Source organism: Nematolebias whitei, chromosome 23 (assembly GCF_014905685.2).
Source record: "Nematolebias whitei isolate Nwh7 chromosome 23, NemWhi1, whole genome shotgun sequence".
Classification (NCBI taxonomy): domain Eukaryota; kingdom Metazoa; phylum Chordata; class Actinopteri; order Cyprinodontiformes; family Rivulidae; genus Nematolebias; species Nematolebias whitei.
The window spans coordinates 4499800-4519821 of record NC_056520.1 but is presented as its reverse complement, the minus strand read 5'-3'; the positions used below and the strand labels follow the sequence as shown (position 1 = coordinate 4519821).

The 20022-nt window shown below is 40.6% G+C and overlaps 1 protein-coding gene across 1 annotated transcript in view; it reads left to right on the top strand.

Moving 5' to 3' along the window:
* Positions 1 to 536: 536 nt before the first annotated feature.
* LOC119429018 (rho GTPase-activating protein 20) overlaps positions 537 to 20022 on the top strand; it is a 31452-nt gene continuing 11966 nt past the window's right edge. Inside the window, exons 1-8 of the mRNA XM_037696735.1 lie at positions 537 to 596; positions 9306 to 9391; positions 12450 to 12623; positions 12697 to 12846; positions 16860 to 16901; positions 16985 to 17066; positions 17143 to 17220; positions 17787 to 17853. Coding sequence (XP_037552663.1) covers positions 537 to 596; positions 9306 to 9391; positions 12450 to 12623; positions 12697 to 12846; positions 16860 to 16901; positions 16985 to 17066; positions 17143 to 17220; positions 17787 to 17853 — 739 coding nt within the window. The remainder of the gene's footprint in view (positions 597 to 9305; positions 9392 to 12449; positions 12624 to 12696; positions 12847 to 16859; positions 16902 to 16984; positions 17067 to 17142; positions 17221 to 17786; positions 17854 to 20022) is intronic.

Sequence of the window (20022 nt, the reverse complement as noted above, 5' to 3'; positions counted from 1 at the left end):
ACTCTTGTGACTTTTAAGAAAGAAATTTAAGCAAAACTCTAGATAATGTCAGGCAGTGAGAAAAATGGCTCTTTTATATAATGTTTGTATACATCTAGCATATCCTGACTTAATAATTGACTGCAGGATCTGTTTTTTTTTTTTCAGAGCCAAGTAACCTGACCCTTTTTCCATACCTTGTTTTAGGTAAAACCTGGTTGTTGAATGAAGGAGTCAGTGGAGGTAAAAATAGATCTTTCACTCTCTCGCTCCCTCTCTCTCTTTGGGAGCCTGGTGGCACCGCCTCCACTCCATGCGTAAAGACGCATTAAGAAGTGGCACAGCGGCTGATAATCCAGACCTGAAGGTTCATTCATGGTGTCAGCTGAGCTCCAAACTTTACACCAAGCTGCTCTCCTCATAGATCCACGCGGTCTGCTCGCAGAACCAAAGCTGTTTGTATTTTTTGGTGTGTCTTAGGCAGACGGAGGATCTTGATGGGATTCGGCACCTGGGCACAGTTGGACTTTGACGCGTCTCGAGGCTGAATGGACACCATGTCTCCGCAGCAGCAGGAGAGTCTGAACCAGGACGGCGGGCAGCAGGAACACAAACCGGTACGTGTTTGGGTCTTGGTGCGCTGGAGTTGATAAAAACCAGGTCCAGAAAGGGAAAGGTCCGTTCTGGGTGCAAGACTTCCACCAGTCCCCATAAACAAGCTCTCGGTTGTTTTGGGAGGATTTAACATCAGTAACATTTTATTTTAATACTCAAAAACTCAAAATTTAAATTATAGATTATAACCCCATGTTTCCCTGAATTAAACCAAGTTAAGACTTGGGTTTCATGTACAGATAATGTAGACCGATTGATTAGGTGTTTTTTTATGGACATGTTTAAATAATGCAACAAAACAAAGAAAATATTAAAAAGTCAGTAAAAACTTGGCAATGCTCAAAAAGGAGGAGGAACAGGGGTGTCACTGGACATAAAGCCATACGGGAGCACAGCCCAGAGCATCAAGTTACTTCATTAAACAGCAAGATTCTCATATACTTTGTAAGTACCTTGTAGCTACCCCTCTACTTGCTCTTTAAGAACCCCCATTTCCACATGGGTGTATCCCAGGTGCGATGGGTTAAATGCAGGGAACTAATTTTGCCATTGTATGGGAACATACAATGATAACACATAGCACTTATTATTATTGTACCCAGTAATCACCTGTAATACCATGTATCCCTATAAGTACCTTGTATGTATCTTCATAGGTATCCAATATGCACCTGAGTGAGTATCTTGTTCAGAGTACATATGGGGGTACATACGGAGTACTTACAAGTTGTAAGTACTTCATATGTACCACCATAGATATTTTGTATGTACCACCATAAGTACCTTGTATGTACCCCCGTAGGTACCCTGCTTTTATTCCCATAGGTACTTTGTATATACCCTCATAAGTATCCCTACAAGTACGTTGTTTTAACTCCTTAAGTACCCTGTATGTACCCCTGCAAATATTTTCACAAGTGCCTTGAATGTACCCCTTTAAGTACCCTGTATGTACTCCCTAAGTACACTGCACTCAATCCAATTTGTACCCTGTATGCACCCCTGTATGTATCCCCATAAATACCTTGAATGTACCCCTTTAAGTACCCTGTATGTACTCCCTAAGTACCCTCTATTTAGTCCTGTTAGTACCCTGTATATACCCCTGTACATATCCCCATAATTACTTTGAATGTACCCCTTTAAGTACCCTCTATGTATCCCCTAAGTACCCTGTATGTACCCCTGTACGTATCCCCATAAGTACTTTGAATGTACCCCTTTAAATACCCTCTATGTATCCCCTAAGTACCCTTTTATGTACTCTTGTACATATCCCCATAAGCACTTTGAATGTACCCCTTTAAGTACCCTCTATGTAATCACGTCGATTCAGATTTATTTTTAGAGCACATTTAAAACAGAAACTGTTACCGAAGTGCTTGTATGTATCCCCTAAGTACTCTGTATGTACCTTTGTACATATCCCCATTAGTACTTTGAATGTACCCCTTTAAATACCCTCTATGTATCTCCTAAGTACCCTGTATGCAGCCCCTTAAGTACCTTTTATGTACACTTGTGTCATGCACATAGCCCCATAAGTACCCTAGAAGTACCCTGATTACCTCATAAATACATTGTATGTACCTCCGTGAGTAAACTGTGATTACACTGTATGTACCATGCATGTACCCCTTCAACTACTCCGTTAGTATCCCTTCAAGTACCCCGTACTACCAGTAAAATGTTCCTGGTACAAACTGAGTGGAAAGAACACTCTTATTCATTCCCACCCTTTTCTACCATTTGAACACCAATAATTGTTTTTCTCCTGTTCCTTCTTCCTGCCTGTACTTTGTAGAAACCAGGTGCTGCTTTTAAAAACGGCTCGTGCTCCGCAGCTTCACTCCACATTTAGAAATACAAAAAGTTTCTAATGTTGTACCAACACCAGGATCTGAGCTGTATCTCAGAAGTTATTTGACCCGAGGACAGCAGGAGCGTTACCTTCCATCCTTTCAGGATGTTGTCGGGCGGCCTTTTTCACGTTGCTTTATATAGAAATCACACATTAAGGAACTCAGGTCAGTAAATTTAATGTTGGGGATTTTATGAATAGTAGATTTGTATGATCTCTGTGACCGGTGTTATGGATTACATAAAATAATTAAAGTGTATTGCCTCAAACCTCTGCAGTAAACAGTAGAGGATACGAGGTGATTTGCTTTATTAAGAACATAAAATTATTTTTAACTTTGTAATACATAGTTTATCAGAAAAAAATATCACCATAAAGGGTAAATAAACATGGCCAACGTACTGACACAAGGATATAAGCGATGAAAAACAACCTAAAACTTGATCTGAAGCGCTGGAATTCACATTTTACCACTTAAGTTGAATTTTCTTGCACTTAAACTCGGTCGTATTTGCATTTACTCAACAGACGTGAGGACCAGACTCGATGAGTTTTTATAGTTTTAGACGCTTTCTCTCTAAATTGAAAACTTTTTGATTTGAAACCCGTTTATAAATTATGTGCTCTGATTCATTGTCATAATAAATTAACCGTAGCTGCAACTTTCCATGGGATTAAATTAGGGATACGCAATATTATCGGCTGATATTAGCGATAAAGTTAAATATGGGACATTCCATCAAAATAATTAACTGATATTAAAGGTACTGCACGGCACTTTGAGCTGCCTTTCGCATGAAGTAAATAAAATTGATTGATTGAGATATATGTATATATACATTATATAAAGCACTGTTTCTGTATGACAACCCAGTGACAAGGATACCTGCATCGCCAGAACAACATTTTGACATTACGCGTGCTATTGAGTTTAGATTTGTGGAAATTTACACTGTTCGAGTGTTGTCATTGTGTTAGAGAGAGCAAATGAATAAATTTGACATTAAACATAATCCAAGTTGAAGTGTTGCATCATTTTCAGCCCTTTTTGGCATCTGCATTTGGTAGCAGGTTAAACTGACAAAGACCATGCAGATTAATGTAGTATTTTAATTCTACAGCAGAGAAAGCTATGTAGTCTCTGTAAGTAGGTCTAGGGGAAAAAATATCGGTATTGGTATCGGTTATCGGCCAAATAAGTTTTAACATATCGGCATATCGGATATCGGCATATCGGATATCGGCATATCGGATATCGGCCAAAAATCCAATATCATGCATTCCTAGATTAAATGATCATTTGAAGACTAAATGAAAATATATTGAAATAAATCTGGAATTTGAAGTTTTGAATTTTGGCCCACAACAGAAATTTTAAATATAGTTGGAATATATATATATATATATATTTATATTTATATATGCATATTCTTGACTGAAACAACCCGATTCCACTGCTGTACCATAACTAATGTCACCTGGACATGTAAGGATGTATAAAATGTTTGTTTCTAAAAGACAATTTACAGAAATTTGTTTTGTGTTTCTGTGGATAAGTTGGCCAACCCCTCCCACCCCCCACCCAATGATTAAATAACGCTTTAATAGTTAGCTTCAGAGTCATTTGAATTCATTTTCTTTGCTCCAAACAAAGAACAGTGGTTTTTTGTGTTGTGCAATTTACAATTTTCATTTCTTTGATGAATATAAAGACGAAATCCTTGAATAGTTTTGATCCAGTCGTGCACTTAGAAAAGGATCGCAACAACAAAGAGGACTGAAAAAATACATGCCGGTAGTTCTCTAAAAGTTGGGCGGTTGACGCATTGATGCAGTTAGTGACATCATCATTTGCAAATTAGGGCATTATATTTGTTCTTTTTACAAACTTAGGCTCAAACTCATTATCTGCCTATGATAAAACAGTTGTTTTTGTTTGGGTATAGTATAGTTTATCCAAAATCCTGGACATTTCTGCCATCTTTTCAACCCTACCTGGCAACCACCGAGTCAAAGCGCTGATGTGAATTCTTCCACTTTGAGCTCCTTTAGGGTGACATAGACTTCTGTCACCAGCTGGATGTTTGCATAACAAACACCAGCCTATGATTCGAGGAAAACGCCTGCATTTAAAGAAAACCCATTAACTTATGTAAACGATACATCATCCAGCTGTTCCTACTCATTATTGCCCATAAGAAGTGGAAAATGCAACATGCAGATGAAGTTTTAGTCTATCTCCTTTTGTTAATAATACTCGCTGACTATAGCTTTTTGTGTGAATGTGCCAAGTCAAGAAGACCTAGAAATACCACCGGTTAACCTTTGAGTCACTGTTAAAACCCGAACAGGAAGTGCGACAACTCCGTCTCTCGTTCTTCGTCTTCTATCGCTCAACTGTAGTCGGGTCGTGGAGGCAGCAGGTCCAGAAGAGAAACTCAGGTTTCCCTCTCCCAGCGACACTTCAGCTCCTCCTGGGGAACTCCGAGGCAATACAGGCCAGAGAAGATGCACAATCCCTTCAGCTAGTTCTTGGTTTTCCTCAGGGACCTTTACCAGTGGGACATGCCACGAAAACCTCCAAAGGGCGGCGTCCAGGAGGCATCCTAATCAGGTGCCCGAACCATCTCAACTGACTCCTTTTAATGCAGAGGAGCAGCGGCTCTACCACAGGTGAGAGTTGGATCATAGACGGACCAGCAAATCCAGAGTTTTGCCTTTCGACTCAACTCTTTCTTCACCACAATTCCACGATCCATCTCCCAATCCATCCTACCGTCACTCGGGATCAAGACGCCCTGACACTTAAACTCCCGCGCTTGAGGCAGAGACTCCCCGTGACCTGGAGGGTGCATTCAAACCAGTATCTGGTTAAGAGCCATGGCCTCGAACTTATAGGAGCTGACTCTCGTTGAAGGTGCTTTACACTCAGCTGTGAACCACACCAGTGCACGCTGAAGGTCTTGGCCCAAAGATGCCGGAGACGAGACCTTGAAGTTCCCTCCTGTCCACGACTGCGCCTTCTGATCCTGTCCATAAACATCACAAACAGCATCAAAGACGAGGGGCAGCCCTGGTGGAGTCCAACCCGCACCAAGAATGAGCTCGACTTTGTGCCAAGAATGCGGACACTGGTCTTGCTTTGGGTATCCAGGGTCCGGATAGCCTTTAAAAGCCACCCAGGCACCCCCTACAGAATACCTTGAGAAACCTTTTACTCACAAGACGTCGTTTAGAATACGATTGGATCTACTACCCCGTTTTCCTACGGTTTGAGCTGTTTGTCAAAGTTGAGGTAAAAACATTTTATCTTTAGCAATGTTTTGCTGAAATGGGTCACTAGTTTTGTTTAATTCGCCTACATGCACCACTGAAAGATGTTTAAAGTCTAGAAGACAAAGTAATGGTGCAGCTGAAGTGCGAGGAATGTTTCACCAGCTTGCGATGACGGTAAATCAACAAAGTTACGTTGTGAAACGACAAAAATGTGTGGACGTGTGTCTGAGGACGGGAGAAGACTGATGTTTTACCTGGTTCTACCTTTCTTCTTTTGAAGCAGTTCAGACTGAAGTATGGAAATGTTTTTATTTAGTTAACTCTTCGATTGTTTCTGAGGCAACGACTTGTCTGACCGCGGCCAAGAACAAAGTTAAAGCAACTCAAAATTTATGGTAATAGTAGTTTGTGTGCGATTTTTCTTATTAGACGGTTAGTCCAGCAGAAATATAATAATCCTGCCAAATATCCAAAGTATCCCTTTAAGATTGAAGGTTTACTGTGTTCCTTGGTCACAGTCTAATTAATTACTACATAAGTTATAAACTAAGGTTAAATCTACAGGAGATGTTAGCAGGATAAACTGCTTTTCATGATCTCCAGACATTTTCCTTTTAAGTGTTAACCCTCCTGCTGCCCTTTGGTCACAACGACTGAGGCCTTATGAGCAGCAGCAGGGTTACACATGTCTATCTCTAGATTAATTGAAGAAACCTTATTTACACTTTGAAAGGAAATAAAAAAGGTCAATAAGTGTACGTAGGCTCCATTTACTTATAACACACAAGTACTGGAATGTTGACCGCGGGCTGACACTCGTCTGTCAACTCCGTTTACCATTTTACAACTGACCAACTTGCCTCTCAAGGTCCATTCCTTTAGCAAAAATGACAACACTAAATTGAAGTAAAGCTTAATAAAAAAATATTTTTGGTAATTTCATCACTGTGACCACATTAGCATGCTGTGATTAGCAGTTTGCTCAAGTAGCTGCTATCTGTGACACCTCAGGGCTGTTACCTCGGTTCCCAATATTTTACATTTGATGGACATAAAGCTGCAAACTTAACTTTAAAGTAAAGAATTGTCCCGTATCCGGAAAAAAAAAAAAAAAAAATCTTCTAAAGTTGATGATAAACTCAGTTCTTTTTTTAAAAACTAAACTTATTTAGTCAAATTAGATCAGAAGCATCACATTTTTTTCCTGTATGACAAGGTGTTGAACACACAATTGAAGCTTGCAGGTTGTTTGTTTGTTTAAGCTACTTTTTTTTGGGACAAATTATACAACTTTTTATTTAAACTGACAGCAGATCACAAACTAGAATAATTGCATTTTCTGCAAAAAGACTGTGTGAATGCTAATACTAAGTTGGTAAACCTAAAACAATTACAGCATAAACTAAAATTAGCTAAACAAATAATAACTGCTAAACTAACAGAACAGTAGCTAGAAGCTGAAACTGGTTAAAGCTATTTGACATTAGAAAACTGCTAGCTAAAGCTTTATGCAGCAAAAGGCTAGTTAAAACCTAAAAGTAACAAAATGCTTGCTAAAAGAAGCAAAATGCTAGGTAACAGTAAAAATAAAAAAAAATTCAAACTAGAAGCTATAAGAGCAAAAGCTTAGCTAAAATAGAAGAACATTGCCTAGAAGCTAAAAGTAGCAAAAACCAAACTAAAAAGTAAAAGTATAAAAACAGTAGCTAGAAGTTAAAAATAGCAAAAGTCTAGTTAAAAACTAAAAGTATCAAAATGGTTGCTAACAGGAATAAAATGCTACGTAACAGCAAAATGTACAAAAAAGGAAACTAGAAGCTAAAAATAAAAAAGGTTAGCTAAATACTAAAAATAGAAAAACATTGGCTAGAATGTCAAAGTAACAACAGTCTAGCTAAAAACTAAAAGTAGCAAAACATTGGCTAGATGCTAAAAGTGGTCAAAGAGAAAAGTCAAAGTAGCAAAACAGTAGCTGGAAGCTAAAATTAGCAAGAGAGTGTTTATAAACTAAAAGTACCAAAATGTTTGCTAAAAGGAGAAAAATGCTAGGTAACAGCAAAAAGAAAAAAAAATGGTAGCTAGAAGCTAAAAGTAGCAAAAGATTAACTAAAATCTATAGACAGTAACGTATTGGCTACGAGTATCAAAAATCTAGGTAAAAACTAAAAGTAGCAAAATGCTTGCTAAAATTAGCAAAATGCTAGATAACAGAAAAAAATAGAAAATGGTAGTTAGAAACTAAACGTGCTAAAAGGTTAGCTAAAAACTCAAAGTAGTAAAACATTGGATAGAAGTTAAATGTAGCAAAAGGCTAGCTAGAAGCTAAAAGTAGCAAAAGATTAGCTAAAAACTATAGGCAGTAATGCATTGGCTAGAAGCACCAGTATCAAAAAGCTAGTTAAAAACTAATAGTAGCAAAATGCTAGATAACAGCAAAAAATAGAAAGTGGTAGCTAAAAACTAAAAGTACCGTAGTAAAACGTTGGATAGAAGCTAAAAGTAGCAAAAGGCTAGTAAGAAGCTGAAAGTAGCAAAAGGTTAGCTACAAAGTATAAAAAGAAAAACAGTAGCTTTGAAGCTTACTGCGTGCATACTTCACAAGAAGTAAGACATCTGTTCTCTGTCTATTTATACATGAAAAGAAACTTTGGGAGAGAACTCCTGGTTTGTCCTCCCACTGCAGCGCAAGGAGAGCATGGTTGTCAGAGCAGATGTTTGTTTTCAGTTGATGTAAGAGTTGTAGAAGAAAAATCTGCTATTTCTGCCATGTACCGAGGAGAAGCGATCATTTATAAGCGATCGCCACCGTTTCTGACACACCGGTGGACAATAACGAGTTTAACTTGTCCCTTCACTCCCTCTACTACTACTTCTTTGTAAGTTTCGTGGGAACATCTGTAAAGATGGCTGTGTTTTCTAACAGCCTCGGCGAGCGGCTCCTCAGTGGAACAGTTGAAGCAAAATGAGAGCCGTGTAGTTCATCCACTTTCATGCATAAACAGGCCCACAAAAGTCTTCCTAATCCTCAGAATAAGAAACTCGAACCATTAAACGCAACAAAACCCTAATAAACTTGGACTATGCAACCGCCTTTCTAAAACAACCCGTAGCTTTAGCTGACAAGTAGGTTAATCTGACACACAATGAAAAAATGTTATGCAATTGTTATTTGTTCCTCGGCTTTAGTCCCACAAATCCTTTAACAATTAGATTAAAGAAACTTATTGATCCTCGTGTGGACAAGAAGATAATAGGATCTCACCTATAAAGCAATATGGCTGCCGACAGCAGCAGACTTCAGTTTCTGTTGATTATTTTTATTAGTCTGGGCTAAACGTCAAACTGTGACGTTCTCTGTGCTTCTTAAGACTTGTGTGAGACCAAAGGCTTTTTTACTTTGTTCAACAAGGTGGTAAAATCAAGACCAATCAGCGCTTTGTATCTCATTTTTAGACGCTGTGCTCGAGGTAACTGACGTTCTTTGAGAAGTTTGAAGTGCAAAAACTTCAAATAATTTTTACTTAGATGTAACTCTTTGTCTTCTATCAGTTTCTTCTTTGTCCTTTTGTTTCAGCAAATGAAGTTTCAGAGTTATCGCCGTCAGTCCGCCCCTTCGATGGTCATCTCCAAGGCTCTGACCAGGTCCAAGACCGTCTCCAGGTACAAGACCCGGGTTTACTTCCTGCTGGCACGTTTGGTTTCACGTCCGGTTGTTTTCACGCTCTCTGACAAATGTAGCCAGAGGTTGTCTGGTCTGGTTTGTCTATCACTTCGAAGGAATCCAAATTGAATTTTGGGTCTTTATTCTTTTATTGTCACTTTGTCCTTTTGTCTCCCTATTGACCCATTTTTCTCCTGATGGTTCCTTTGTCTCATCCTGCGCTTCCTGCTTTAAAATAAACTGATGTCTCTCCCCACAAAATGCAAAACTTAATTTAAAAACTTATCCTGTTTTTCAGCTCGATACAGGCAAACATCTGGCTTGTTCTCCTGTAGCGACACTAAAACATCAGCAGTCCTTGCTCTGGAGCAATGGTTCCCAACACTGGTCCTTGAGGAACACCATGCTGCATGTTTTAATTGTTTCCCTGCTTTGACACATCTGATTTAAATGAATGGGGTGATTAACAGGCTTCTGCAGAACATGAAGTAATTAAATCACTGAATCAGTTGTGTTGGAGCAAGAAAACAACTAAAACAGGATGGTGTTCCTCAAGGACATGGGTTGGGAACCTTGTATTTCTATCCTCGGGCTCGTCGCACTCCGACCAACACCTGAAACTACGTTCTTTAACTCCTCCACCAACTCGCACAACTGGATCAAGTCGAAGTGTTAGATCCACTCTAATAGATAATCCACCTGTTGACAAACCAACCAAAGGATCAGGCGTCTATTAATAGTTTATCTTTGAACATATGGACTGGGAAAGTAAGTAGTTAACTGTGTTTAAAAGCTCGTGGATAGGTTGGGTTGTGTTGATCATCCACTAACCAACCCACCAAGATTGTTCCAGCTGAACAACATGCAAAGTGCCACTGATTCATGGATAAGTTACACTTTTACATCACTATCGCACAATTAATAGTTGAGTATTTTCAGTTATTTGGTAAATGGACTGAACTTGTATAGCGCCTTTCTATCTAGTCAAGATACTCATAGCACTTTACACTACAATCATACCCCTTCTACTAGATCTCTTCAAAGCTAATCTGAATCTGTAGAGACTAATCATAGCTTTTTCACATTTGTACACTGATGGGACACATTGGAGGATATGAGAGGTTCAGTGTCTTGCCTAGACACTTCATCATGTGACTGCTGGTGGAATCGAACCCCTAACTCTCCCAATAGAGGACAACTGCTCTAACCACTCATCCACAACTGCCCCCAAAGTCTTAATGGTCTTAATGTGAGTTGTTTGCGTTTCAGTTCTTCACTGGGCTGTTTGGGACTAGTTGGGGACGTGAAATTACAAGAAAATACGCAAACTAAACTGTTCTACGGGTATTTTTAACATTCAGAACTAGAAGAAACTGCTTCTTTTCCTAGTTTGAGTCAAACCAGGAAGTCCATATTATTCTATAAAGCCAAAGACACTCTCATGTTAAATCAAGGGGTTTCTGGGTAATGCAGTGCACATCTGTCTTTTAAACTGCATGTAGAAAACTTGATAAAGAAACTAAATGGGGTTTCTTTTTCAGAAAGAGATCTTGCTTAATTCTGAATGCCAGGAAATGCCTTGTAGCTGCTACTTTTCTACCAGCCATCATTATGGTGACATTATTTACATGAATGCCCCTGCCAGCTCCTTGCAGATGTTGGATGCTGTCTACCATGGTGCGCTAAGATTCATAACTGGTTGTAACTACAGTACCCATCACTACACTCTGTACTTCTTGGTCAGTTGGTCATCATTATCTACACGTAGGCTCTTACACTGGTACATCTTCATCTATAAGTTACTCTTTGATCTGCTGCCTTCTTATATCTCCTCCCACATGCCACGTCGTCAGTGCAGTTACAGCGTGCACTGTCAATTCAATTCAAAAATACTTTATTAATCCCAAAGGGAAATTATTTGTTGTTGTAACTCGTTGTCCTCATTTCATTAAGAGATGTTATAGATACTGATGGCTGTAGACAGGAAGGATCTCTTGTAAAGGTCCATCCCACAGTGGATCCTAAGAAACTGGCTGCAGATGCCGTCGGATCCGTCTACCCAGACTCGGCTAGTCTCTCGGTTCCCCTGGGCTGTAGGACCGCCCAAATGCCAGGCAGAACTCCTCCTACTGCGTTGGCCACTCCTCCCAGCAGTCTGCCAAGCTCCTCTTCGCTGCGGACAGCCAACTGTAGGTGCCAAGTGACGATCCTGTCCTTCCGCTGTCATGAGCCACGTTTCCTGCAAGTTCCAGGATCTCAGTGGTCAGGCACTCGAGCACAGCTGGCAGGTAGATGAGAATGCGTCCACAGAACATCCTTTCAACTCATTTGAGATTTGGGGCTGTAGTTGAGATATTATTTGAGCTTTTGAGATGTTAATCAGCTGCTGTTGGTTGTAGAAAACTGCCTTGTTGCCATGGTTACACATCAAAACATTTGTCCAAAACTAAAAAAGTTTCAGTAAAAATCCTTCCAGCTGCTCAGCATCCGATACCAGAGGAAACAATCATCCAAAAAAAATGTGATTTACATCCAGGAAAAGAGGAATTAAAGTTTCCAAAAGCAAAATCTCTGAATTAAATTAACAGAGCGAACATGCAGCCACCTTGAGCGGCGCAATTCTAGAACACAGGGATTCATTACCTGCAGTGTCCCCTCAGTGCAGAGTGAACTTGGCAAAAAAGCCTTTTCTTACTCAGCTCCTGTAACACATTGCAAAAAGATCTGAAGCTGTCAGCTTTGATTTCTTTAAGGGATTTTAAACATTTGATAAGTTCAGTAGAAACATCAAAGCAAATATGTTTTAGCATTGTACCTTGTTTTATATGCTATCTTAATTTGACTGAGTTCATAACTTCTTTTATTTGATTTTAGTATCTTTTTGTTAAATTGTTGTCTGTACTTTATATGTTGTCTGTCTAAAACTGGTCCCTCCTGTAAATGAGTCTTCGTGACTCAACGAGACTAACCTGTGCAAATAAAGGTTGAATGAATGTGGTCTAAGACGGAACTTCCTGTTTTCTCGAAGCAACGTTCGCCTGTTTGTTTCCATCCCAGAGAGAGCTTCCCGGTCCCTGTGAGTCCAGAGACGTGTTCACTGGTCCAGTCCTTCCTGACCGTCTCCGGCAGGTTCTTCCTCCTCTACGGACACGTCCAGCTGAAGACGGGCATGCAGACGCAGGACAGACACCTCTTCCTGTTCACCGACGTTCTGCTCGTTGCCAAAGCCAAGTAGGAACGCAGTTCGATTACCTTTCTGCCCGCCTCGCCTGTAGTTCTAATCGGCGTGTGGGTGTGTGTTCAGATCGGCCAACCACTTCAAGCAGAAGCTGCGGGTGAGTGTGTGCGAGATGTGGACGGCGGGCTGCATGGACGAGGTGTGTGAGGGAAGCACGAACCCGGAGAGGAGCTTCGTCATGGGCTGGCCCACCTGGAACTGCGTCGCTATGTTTAGGTAATGCTAGGCCTGTCACGATAATAAATTTTGCTGGGCGATTAATTGTCTCAGAAATTATTGCGATAAACGATAATATTGTTTGAAATTTGACAATAATTAGTCATTGTCAAATTTAAGAGGAAATGTTGGTTAATTTTTGTGTGTAGTACCTTTTTTTGACCACCGGATGGCAGGATAAGACTGTTTGAACCGAAGGATGGATAGTGAGGAAGGAGCAGCGTCTCTTTAAGAAAAATGGGAGGGAGGCCCCTTGACATGACATAGGCTGTCACTCCTTCCTGTGTTTTGGTTCTCAAAATGGCAGACACTAGGTGATTTGAGCTCTTTAGCATTTTTCACACAAAGCTTTTAATAAAAATGTCAGTAAACAAGTTCTCAGCTTATTTTTGCAGAGAAAAATGACTTTAGATGAAGGCACGGGTTTCAACCGTGAATTTTGGAGCTTTGACAAGACGGAGGATGCGAGCTGGTTCAAGGGATGGATTTATTAAAGCGGACATATTGAGATGTGCTTGTAAATCACAGAATTGCCCAGGATAAGAAGCGGTGCGCTCATGTCCCCCCTGTAGCCAAGGGATTTAAAAAGGGAATGTTTGTAGTTTTAGAGATGAGTGTTTTTCTGGACTGGAACAGAGAACGCAGGTAAACCTAAATGTTTTGGTGCAAGATATTCAAGTACCATTAGGTAGGAGTTACACTGTAAAAGAACAGAGGTTGTTTTTTTTTTGATAGATGGATCCTGGCGAGCAAAGGGAGCAATTTTATCCACCATCAGGCACAATTGGCTAGGGGGTGGCCTATGGTGGCCTTGGCCCCTGTAGTTTATTATTTGGCCACCCCAATCTTTTGAAGAACCTATACTTTTAGGCAATCTAAAAACTAGAGAGCATAGTTTCCTCAAATGATCAGAGTGGCCAGTTTAAATATATTTGACGGTGGACATCTTGGATTTTTAAGTGGCAACCAAATTTTTGGAAGGAACTTTTTTCACACCTAGATGTAGCCAAAATGAAAGTTGGTACCTCTTTTCATTTTCAAGTTAATAAAAGTGTATATATATATATATATATATATATATATATATATATATATATATATATATATATATACACACAAACCGGATTCCAAAAAAGTTGGGACACTAAACAAATTGTGAATAAAAACTGAATGCAATGATGTGGAGATGGCAAATGTCAATATTTTATTCGTAATATAACATAGATGACAGATCAAAAGTTTAATCTGAGTAAATGTAACATTTTAAAGGAAAAATTTGTTGATTCAAAATTTCAGTGTCAACAAATCCCAAAAAAGTTGGGACAAGTAGCAATAAGTGGCTGGAAAAAGGAAATTGAGCATATAACGAACAGCTGGAAGACCAATTAACACTAATTAGGTCAATTGACAACATGATTGGGTATAAAAAGAGCTTCTCAGAGTGCCAGTGTCTCAGAAGCCAAGATGGTAAGAGGATCACCAATTCCACCATTGTTGCACAGAAAGATAGTGCAGCAATACCAGAATGGTGTTACCCAGCGTAAAATAGCAAAGACTTTTAAGTTATCATCATCAACCGTGCATAACATCATCAAAAGATTCAGAGAATCTGGAACAATCACTGTGTGTAAGGGTCATGAACTCTACTGGATGCTCGTGATCTCCGGGCCCTTAAACGTCACTGCACCTCAAACAGGAATGCCACTGTCAAGGAAATAACAGAATGGGCTCAGGAATACTTCCAGAAAGAATTGTCAGTGAACACAATCCACCGTGCCATCCGCCGTTGCCAGCTGAAACTCTACAGTGCAAAGAGGAAGCCATTTCTAAGCAAGCTCCACAAGCTCAGACGTTTGCACTGGGCCAGGGGTCATTTAAAATAGAGTGTGGCAAAATGGAAGACTGTTCTGTGGTCAGATGAGTCACGATTTGAAGTTCTTTATTGAACACTGGGACGCCATGTCATCCGGACCAGAGAGGACAAGGATAGCCCAAGTTGTTCTCAACGCTCCGTTCAGAAGCCTGCATCACTGATGGTATGGGGTTGCATGAGCGCTTGAGGCATGGGCAGCTTGCATGTCTGGAAAGGCACCATTAATGCAGAGAACTATGTTCAGGTTCTAGAACAACATATGCTCCCATCTAGACGTCATCTCTTTCAGGGAAGACCCTGCATTTTTCAACACCATAATGCCAGACCACATTCTGCAGCAATCACAACATCATGGCTACGTAGGAGAAGGATCCGGGTACTGTAATGGCCAGCCTGCAGTCCAGATCTTTCACCTATAGAGAACATTTGGCGCATCATAAAGAGGAAGGTGCGACAAAGAAGGCCCAAGACGATTGAACAGTTAGAGGCCTGTATTAGACATGAATGGGAGAGCATTCCTATTTCTAAACTGGAGAAACTGGTCTCCTCTGTCCCCAGACGTCTGTTGAGTGTTGGAAGAAGAAGGGGGGATGCCACACAGTGGTAAAAATGGACTTGTCCCAACTTTTTTGGGATTTGTTGACGCCATGAAATTTGGAAACAACAGATTTTTCCCTTAAAATGATACATTCTCTCAGTTTAAACTTTTGATCTGTGATTTGTGTTCTATTCTGAATAAAATGTTAGATGTTGGCATCTCCACATCATTGCATTCAGTTTTTATTCACAATTTGTTTAGTGTCCCAACTTTTTTGGAATCCGGATTGTACTTTTTTGGGTCCAACTAAATAAATATTTAGTATGAGGACAGCAGGACAGTGGTGAGATGTGCTGTAGGTGTGACAGACAGCTTCAAAGTGGAGGTGGGAGTGCATCAAGGATCTGCTCTGAGCCCCTTCTTGTTTGCTCTGGTGATGGACCGACTAACAGATGAGGTCAGGCAGGAATCCCCGTGGACGATGATGTTTGCAGATGAAGTGATCTGTGGTGAGAACAGGGAACAGGTGGAAGAGAACTTGGAGAGGTGGAGGTACGCACTTGAAAAAAGAGAAATGAAAGTCAGTCGTAGTAAGACAGAGTACATGTGTGTGAATGAGAGGGAGGAGGTGGAACAGTGAGGCTACAAGGAGCAGAGGTCACAAAGGTGCAGGACTTCAAGGACTTGGGGTCCACTGTCCAGGAACAAGGGGAGTGTGGTAAAGAGGAGAAGCAGAGAGTCCAGGCAGGATGGAGAGAATGGAGAAAAGTTTCAGGAGTGATTTGTGACAAAATGGTGTCAGCAAAGGTCAAAGGAAAAGTTTACAAGACAGTGGTGAGACCAGCTTATGTTGTATGGTCTGGAGACAGAGACATGGACAAAAAGACAGGAGACAGAACTGGAAGTGGCAGAAATGAAGATGCTAAGGTTCTCCTTAAGAGTGACAAGGATGGATAAGATTAGGAATGAGATCATCAGATGTACAGCACAGGTTGAACAACTGGGAGATAAAGTTAGAGAGGACACACTGAGATGGTTTGGACATGTCCAGAGGAGGGACAGTGGTTTGGACATGTCCAGAGGAGGGACAGTGGATATACTGGTAGAAGGATGTTAGAAATGCATCTGCCAGGAAAACAACAAAGAGGAGATGTATGGATGCTGTTAGCGAAGACATGGAGATAGATGGAGGGAGGACAGAGGACACAGAGGACAGAGTGAGATGGAGGAGGAGGACTCGCTGTGGAGACATCTGAAGATGGAAAAGCTGAAAGAAGAACTGAATAAATATTTAGGCTCTGAAAGATACAGTTCAGATTCTCTATTCTGTCCCTGGTTGACAAAATAGTTCCTTAAACCTTAGCGTGACATTCAGGTCCATTTCTTTTGCACTTTGCCGGCGTTGTACTGAAAATCCTATAGCAAAAGAACCACAGGAAGAGTAATACTTGAGGAATGCTTCGCCTTTTATTCCACTCCGTTTGATCAGGTGCGGCTGATGCTCAAATGACGATAGAGATGTTCGAACTCATTCCTGACAAAAGTTCAGCAGTTTGACCCGTACGAGCCGACGTGTTGGTAACTTCCTGTCTGTCTCCTCAGTTCAGCCGAGCAGAAGGAGCGATGGCTCGCCCTCCTCAAGAGGTAAACCTCCTGCTCCGGCTCCGCCTCCTCTCCCTCCGTCAGCTGAGGGAGCCGCTCAAACGAAGCTGTTTCTGTCTCCACAGTCGGATCAAAGAAGAGAAGGAGAACGAAGAGCCTAAAACCATCCCTCTGAGAGTCTACGGGAAGGGAATCAACAGCTTCGCAGTCGTAAGTTTCACGTTTGACGCTCGCAGCGGTGCGTTACCCCCTGATGCTTTCGGCTGATTCTTCCTCAAATTAGACCAAGACGCTCCCGGTCAGCAACTCCGATTCGACCAATGAGGTGATCCGGTTGGCCCTGCAGCAGTTTGGCATTATAGTGAGTATGAAAAAGAGGGGTATTCTGTCTGTTAGCAAAATATTTTGTAAACTAGTTGAAATATTTTAATGAAACTCGCAGAAATTAATGAGTGGATGTACGACTACAGCCGATGAACTTTTGGACTCAACCCAGTTCAAGATGGCCGCCGCAGTCACTCAAACTTAGCGAACGGAAAAGTGGCTCTAACTCGGTGAACGTTATGAATGTTACGCTCAAATTTGGTGTGGTCGTAGCTGAGAGTCCTCCTCAACTCATACTCTGAGCACTAAAAGATCACATGAGAAAAACTTCATTATTAACTATCAGAGTCAACTGTGTTGGTCTGTTAGCAAAATATCTGATGACAAACTGGACAGATTTTATTGAAACTCTCAGAAAGTAATGAATGGATCTACATCTACAAGTGTTTGATGTTTGGAGTCAGTCCAATTCAAGATGGCCACCCCAGCTGATCAGAGTTAGGAAATACAAAATTTGCTTTAAGTCAGTTCAGATGTTGAGCTGTGGTAGTCGCTGAGAGTGGTTCACAGGACGAGCAGGTCTTTAATTCTGTCTCTGTTCAGGGAAACGTCAAAGACTTCCAGCTGTGGGTCGTCTCGCGGAGAGACAACACGCCCTACCCGCTCATCGGTGAGTGCCGACCCGCCGCAGGTCTTGTGTTTTGGTCCTGAAGCAGCCGAGCTCAGTTCAGGTGTGAATGTTTCACACCGCTGGGATCCGGTTGTCTTTTCTACGTTTTTCTGCGCGACTCTTGTCCCGTAAGTTTTGTGCCACTTCAGCAAATCGAAAATCAAAACATTCAGCTCTTTCAGCGTGTGTTTTGGTGTCGGTGCAACTTTAGCCTTTTGGAATATTTAGCCTTTCCTGACATTTTTTGAATTGAGCTCATTTTTCAATCCTTCGCATCTTTAGACGTGTTTACAACCTTTTACTGCTCCTTTCACTTCAGCTTCTTTCAGCTTCCTTCTGCACATTTTAACATTTTTCAGCTACTTTCAGCTGCTTTCTGCTAACTACAACATTTTTGTGCTGCTTCGCTAATTTCAGCTTATTGTGCTCCTTTCAACTTTTTATAAGTCAGCTACTATTTAGCTGTTTTATGTTAGTTTTAGCTTTTTGAGCTAATTACACGTTTTGCACTCATTTAAACTTTTTTCAGCCCAGTTCAGATAAAATGTGCTCTCTCCACTTCCTTCTGATAATTTAAGCTTCTTTCTACCTTTCAGCTGTTTTTGCTAATTTCTGCTTTTGTTCAGACTAATTGGACAGACTTGTTCTTTCTGCTAATTTGAACTTGTTCTAACTTTTCAGCTACTGTTTTAGTATTTTTTAGCTAATTTCAGCTGTTCTCAGCTAAATTCAAGTTTTTCATGGTACTTTTAGCTACTTTCAGCTAAATTAACTTTATGCTAATTTTAGTATTTTCTCTAATTCCACATTTTTTAAACTCCTTTCAGCTCTTTCCACTTCCTTCCTGCCTTTTCAGCTACTTTTAATCTATTTTTTATTTCAACCTTTTTTAGTTAATTTTCTAATTTTTGTGCTCATTTCTGCTTTCTTCAGCTAATTTAAACTTGTTTTAACATTTCAGCATCATTTTAGAATTTTTAGCTAATTTCAGATAAATTCAAGTTTTTCATGTTAATATTAGCTACTTTAAACTTAATTAACTTATTTAAGCTAATTTCAGCTTGTTATGCTCTTTTCAGGTTTTCAGAATCAGAATTAGCTTTATTATCACTGTACTGGGCTACAATGAGTTTGTTTTTCTGCTATTTCAGTTACTATTTAGCTGTTTTATGCTAATTTTAGCATTTTCTGCTAATTCCACATTTTTGGAGCTCCTTTCAGCGCTTTCCACTTTCTTCTGGTAGTTTAAGCTTCTTTCTACCTTTTCAACTACATTTCAACATGTTTTTTTTTAGCTAATTTCAGCAGTTTTTCAGCATATCCTGATGCATGCTCAACAATCCAGGTATAAAAATCTAAAAAAGTTAAGTCTGGTCCTCTGGACATAAAAAAAAAAAGTAGAAACGTTTCGTCTCTCATCCTGAGGACTTCCTCAGTCTGAGGAACTGTTTTCAGCTCAGTCTCTTAAATAGCACCTTCTCAGAGTGGATCAACCAGTTTGCTGCTGACAACCAAAACCAGCTGATCACATGCTCAAGAAGGACCATCAGCCTAACAATGGATCATTAGCACACTGATGGCTGTTTACTGTTCACAGAGGGCTGAGTGATACCAGCAATCACAGCATTGTAAGAGGGGGACAGTTGAACCCGGAGGCCTCCACCCCTGTTTAATGATGGACGATTTCTTCTCACAAAGATGGCCTCCTTTACTTCTCTCTCAAACCATCGTTCCTCTCTGTCCAGGATGTGCACATCTTCATCCCTGAAAGAGTGACCGCTGGCCTGGAGATGAGTGTAGACCACAGAGTCCTGGCCTGATGATGTTGATCTTCTGTGCTGGTCCATCCTTTTGGCCAGTGGCTGTTTAGTTTCTCCGATGTAAGACTGATCACCCTCCTGACACTGAACAGCATACACAACATTGCTCTGTTTGTGCCGGGGGACTGGATCTTTGGGATGAACCAGTCTTTGCCGTAATGTATTTTGGGGTTTAAAAGCCACTGGGACGTTATGTTTCTCTGATACTCCCTCAACATATGGAATGACCACTGGTCTGGGTCTGGGTTCCTCCTTTTCACCTGTTGGCTGACTGGAGTCCTGTTTGGGTTTCTTCTCTGCTTTCAGGAAGGCCCAGTTAGGATATCCACATTGCTCTAGAGCCTGTCTT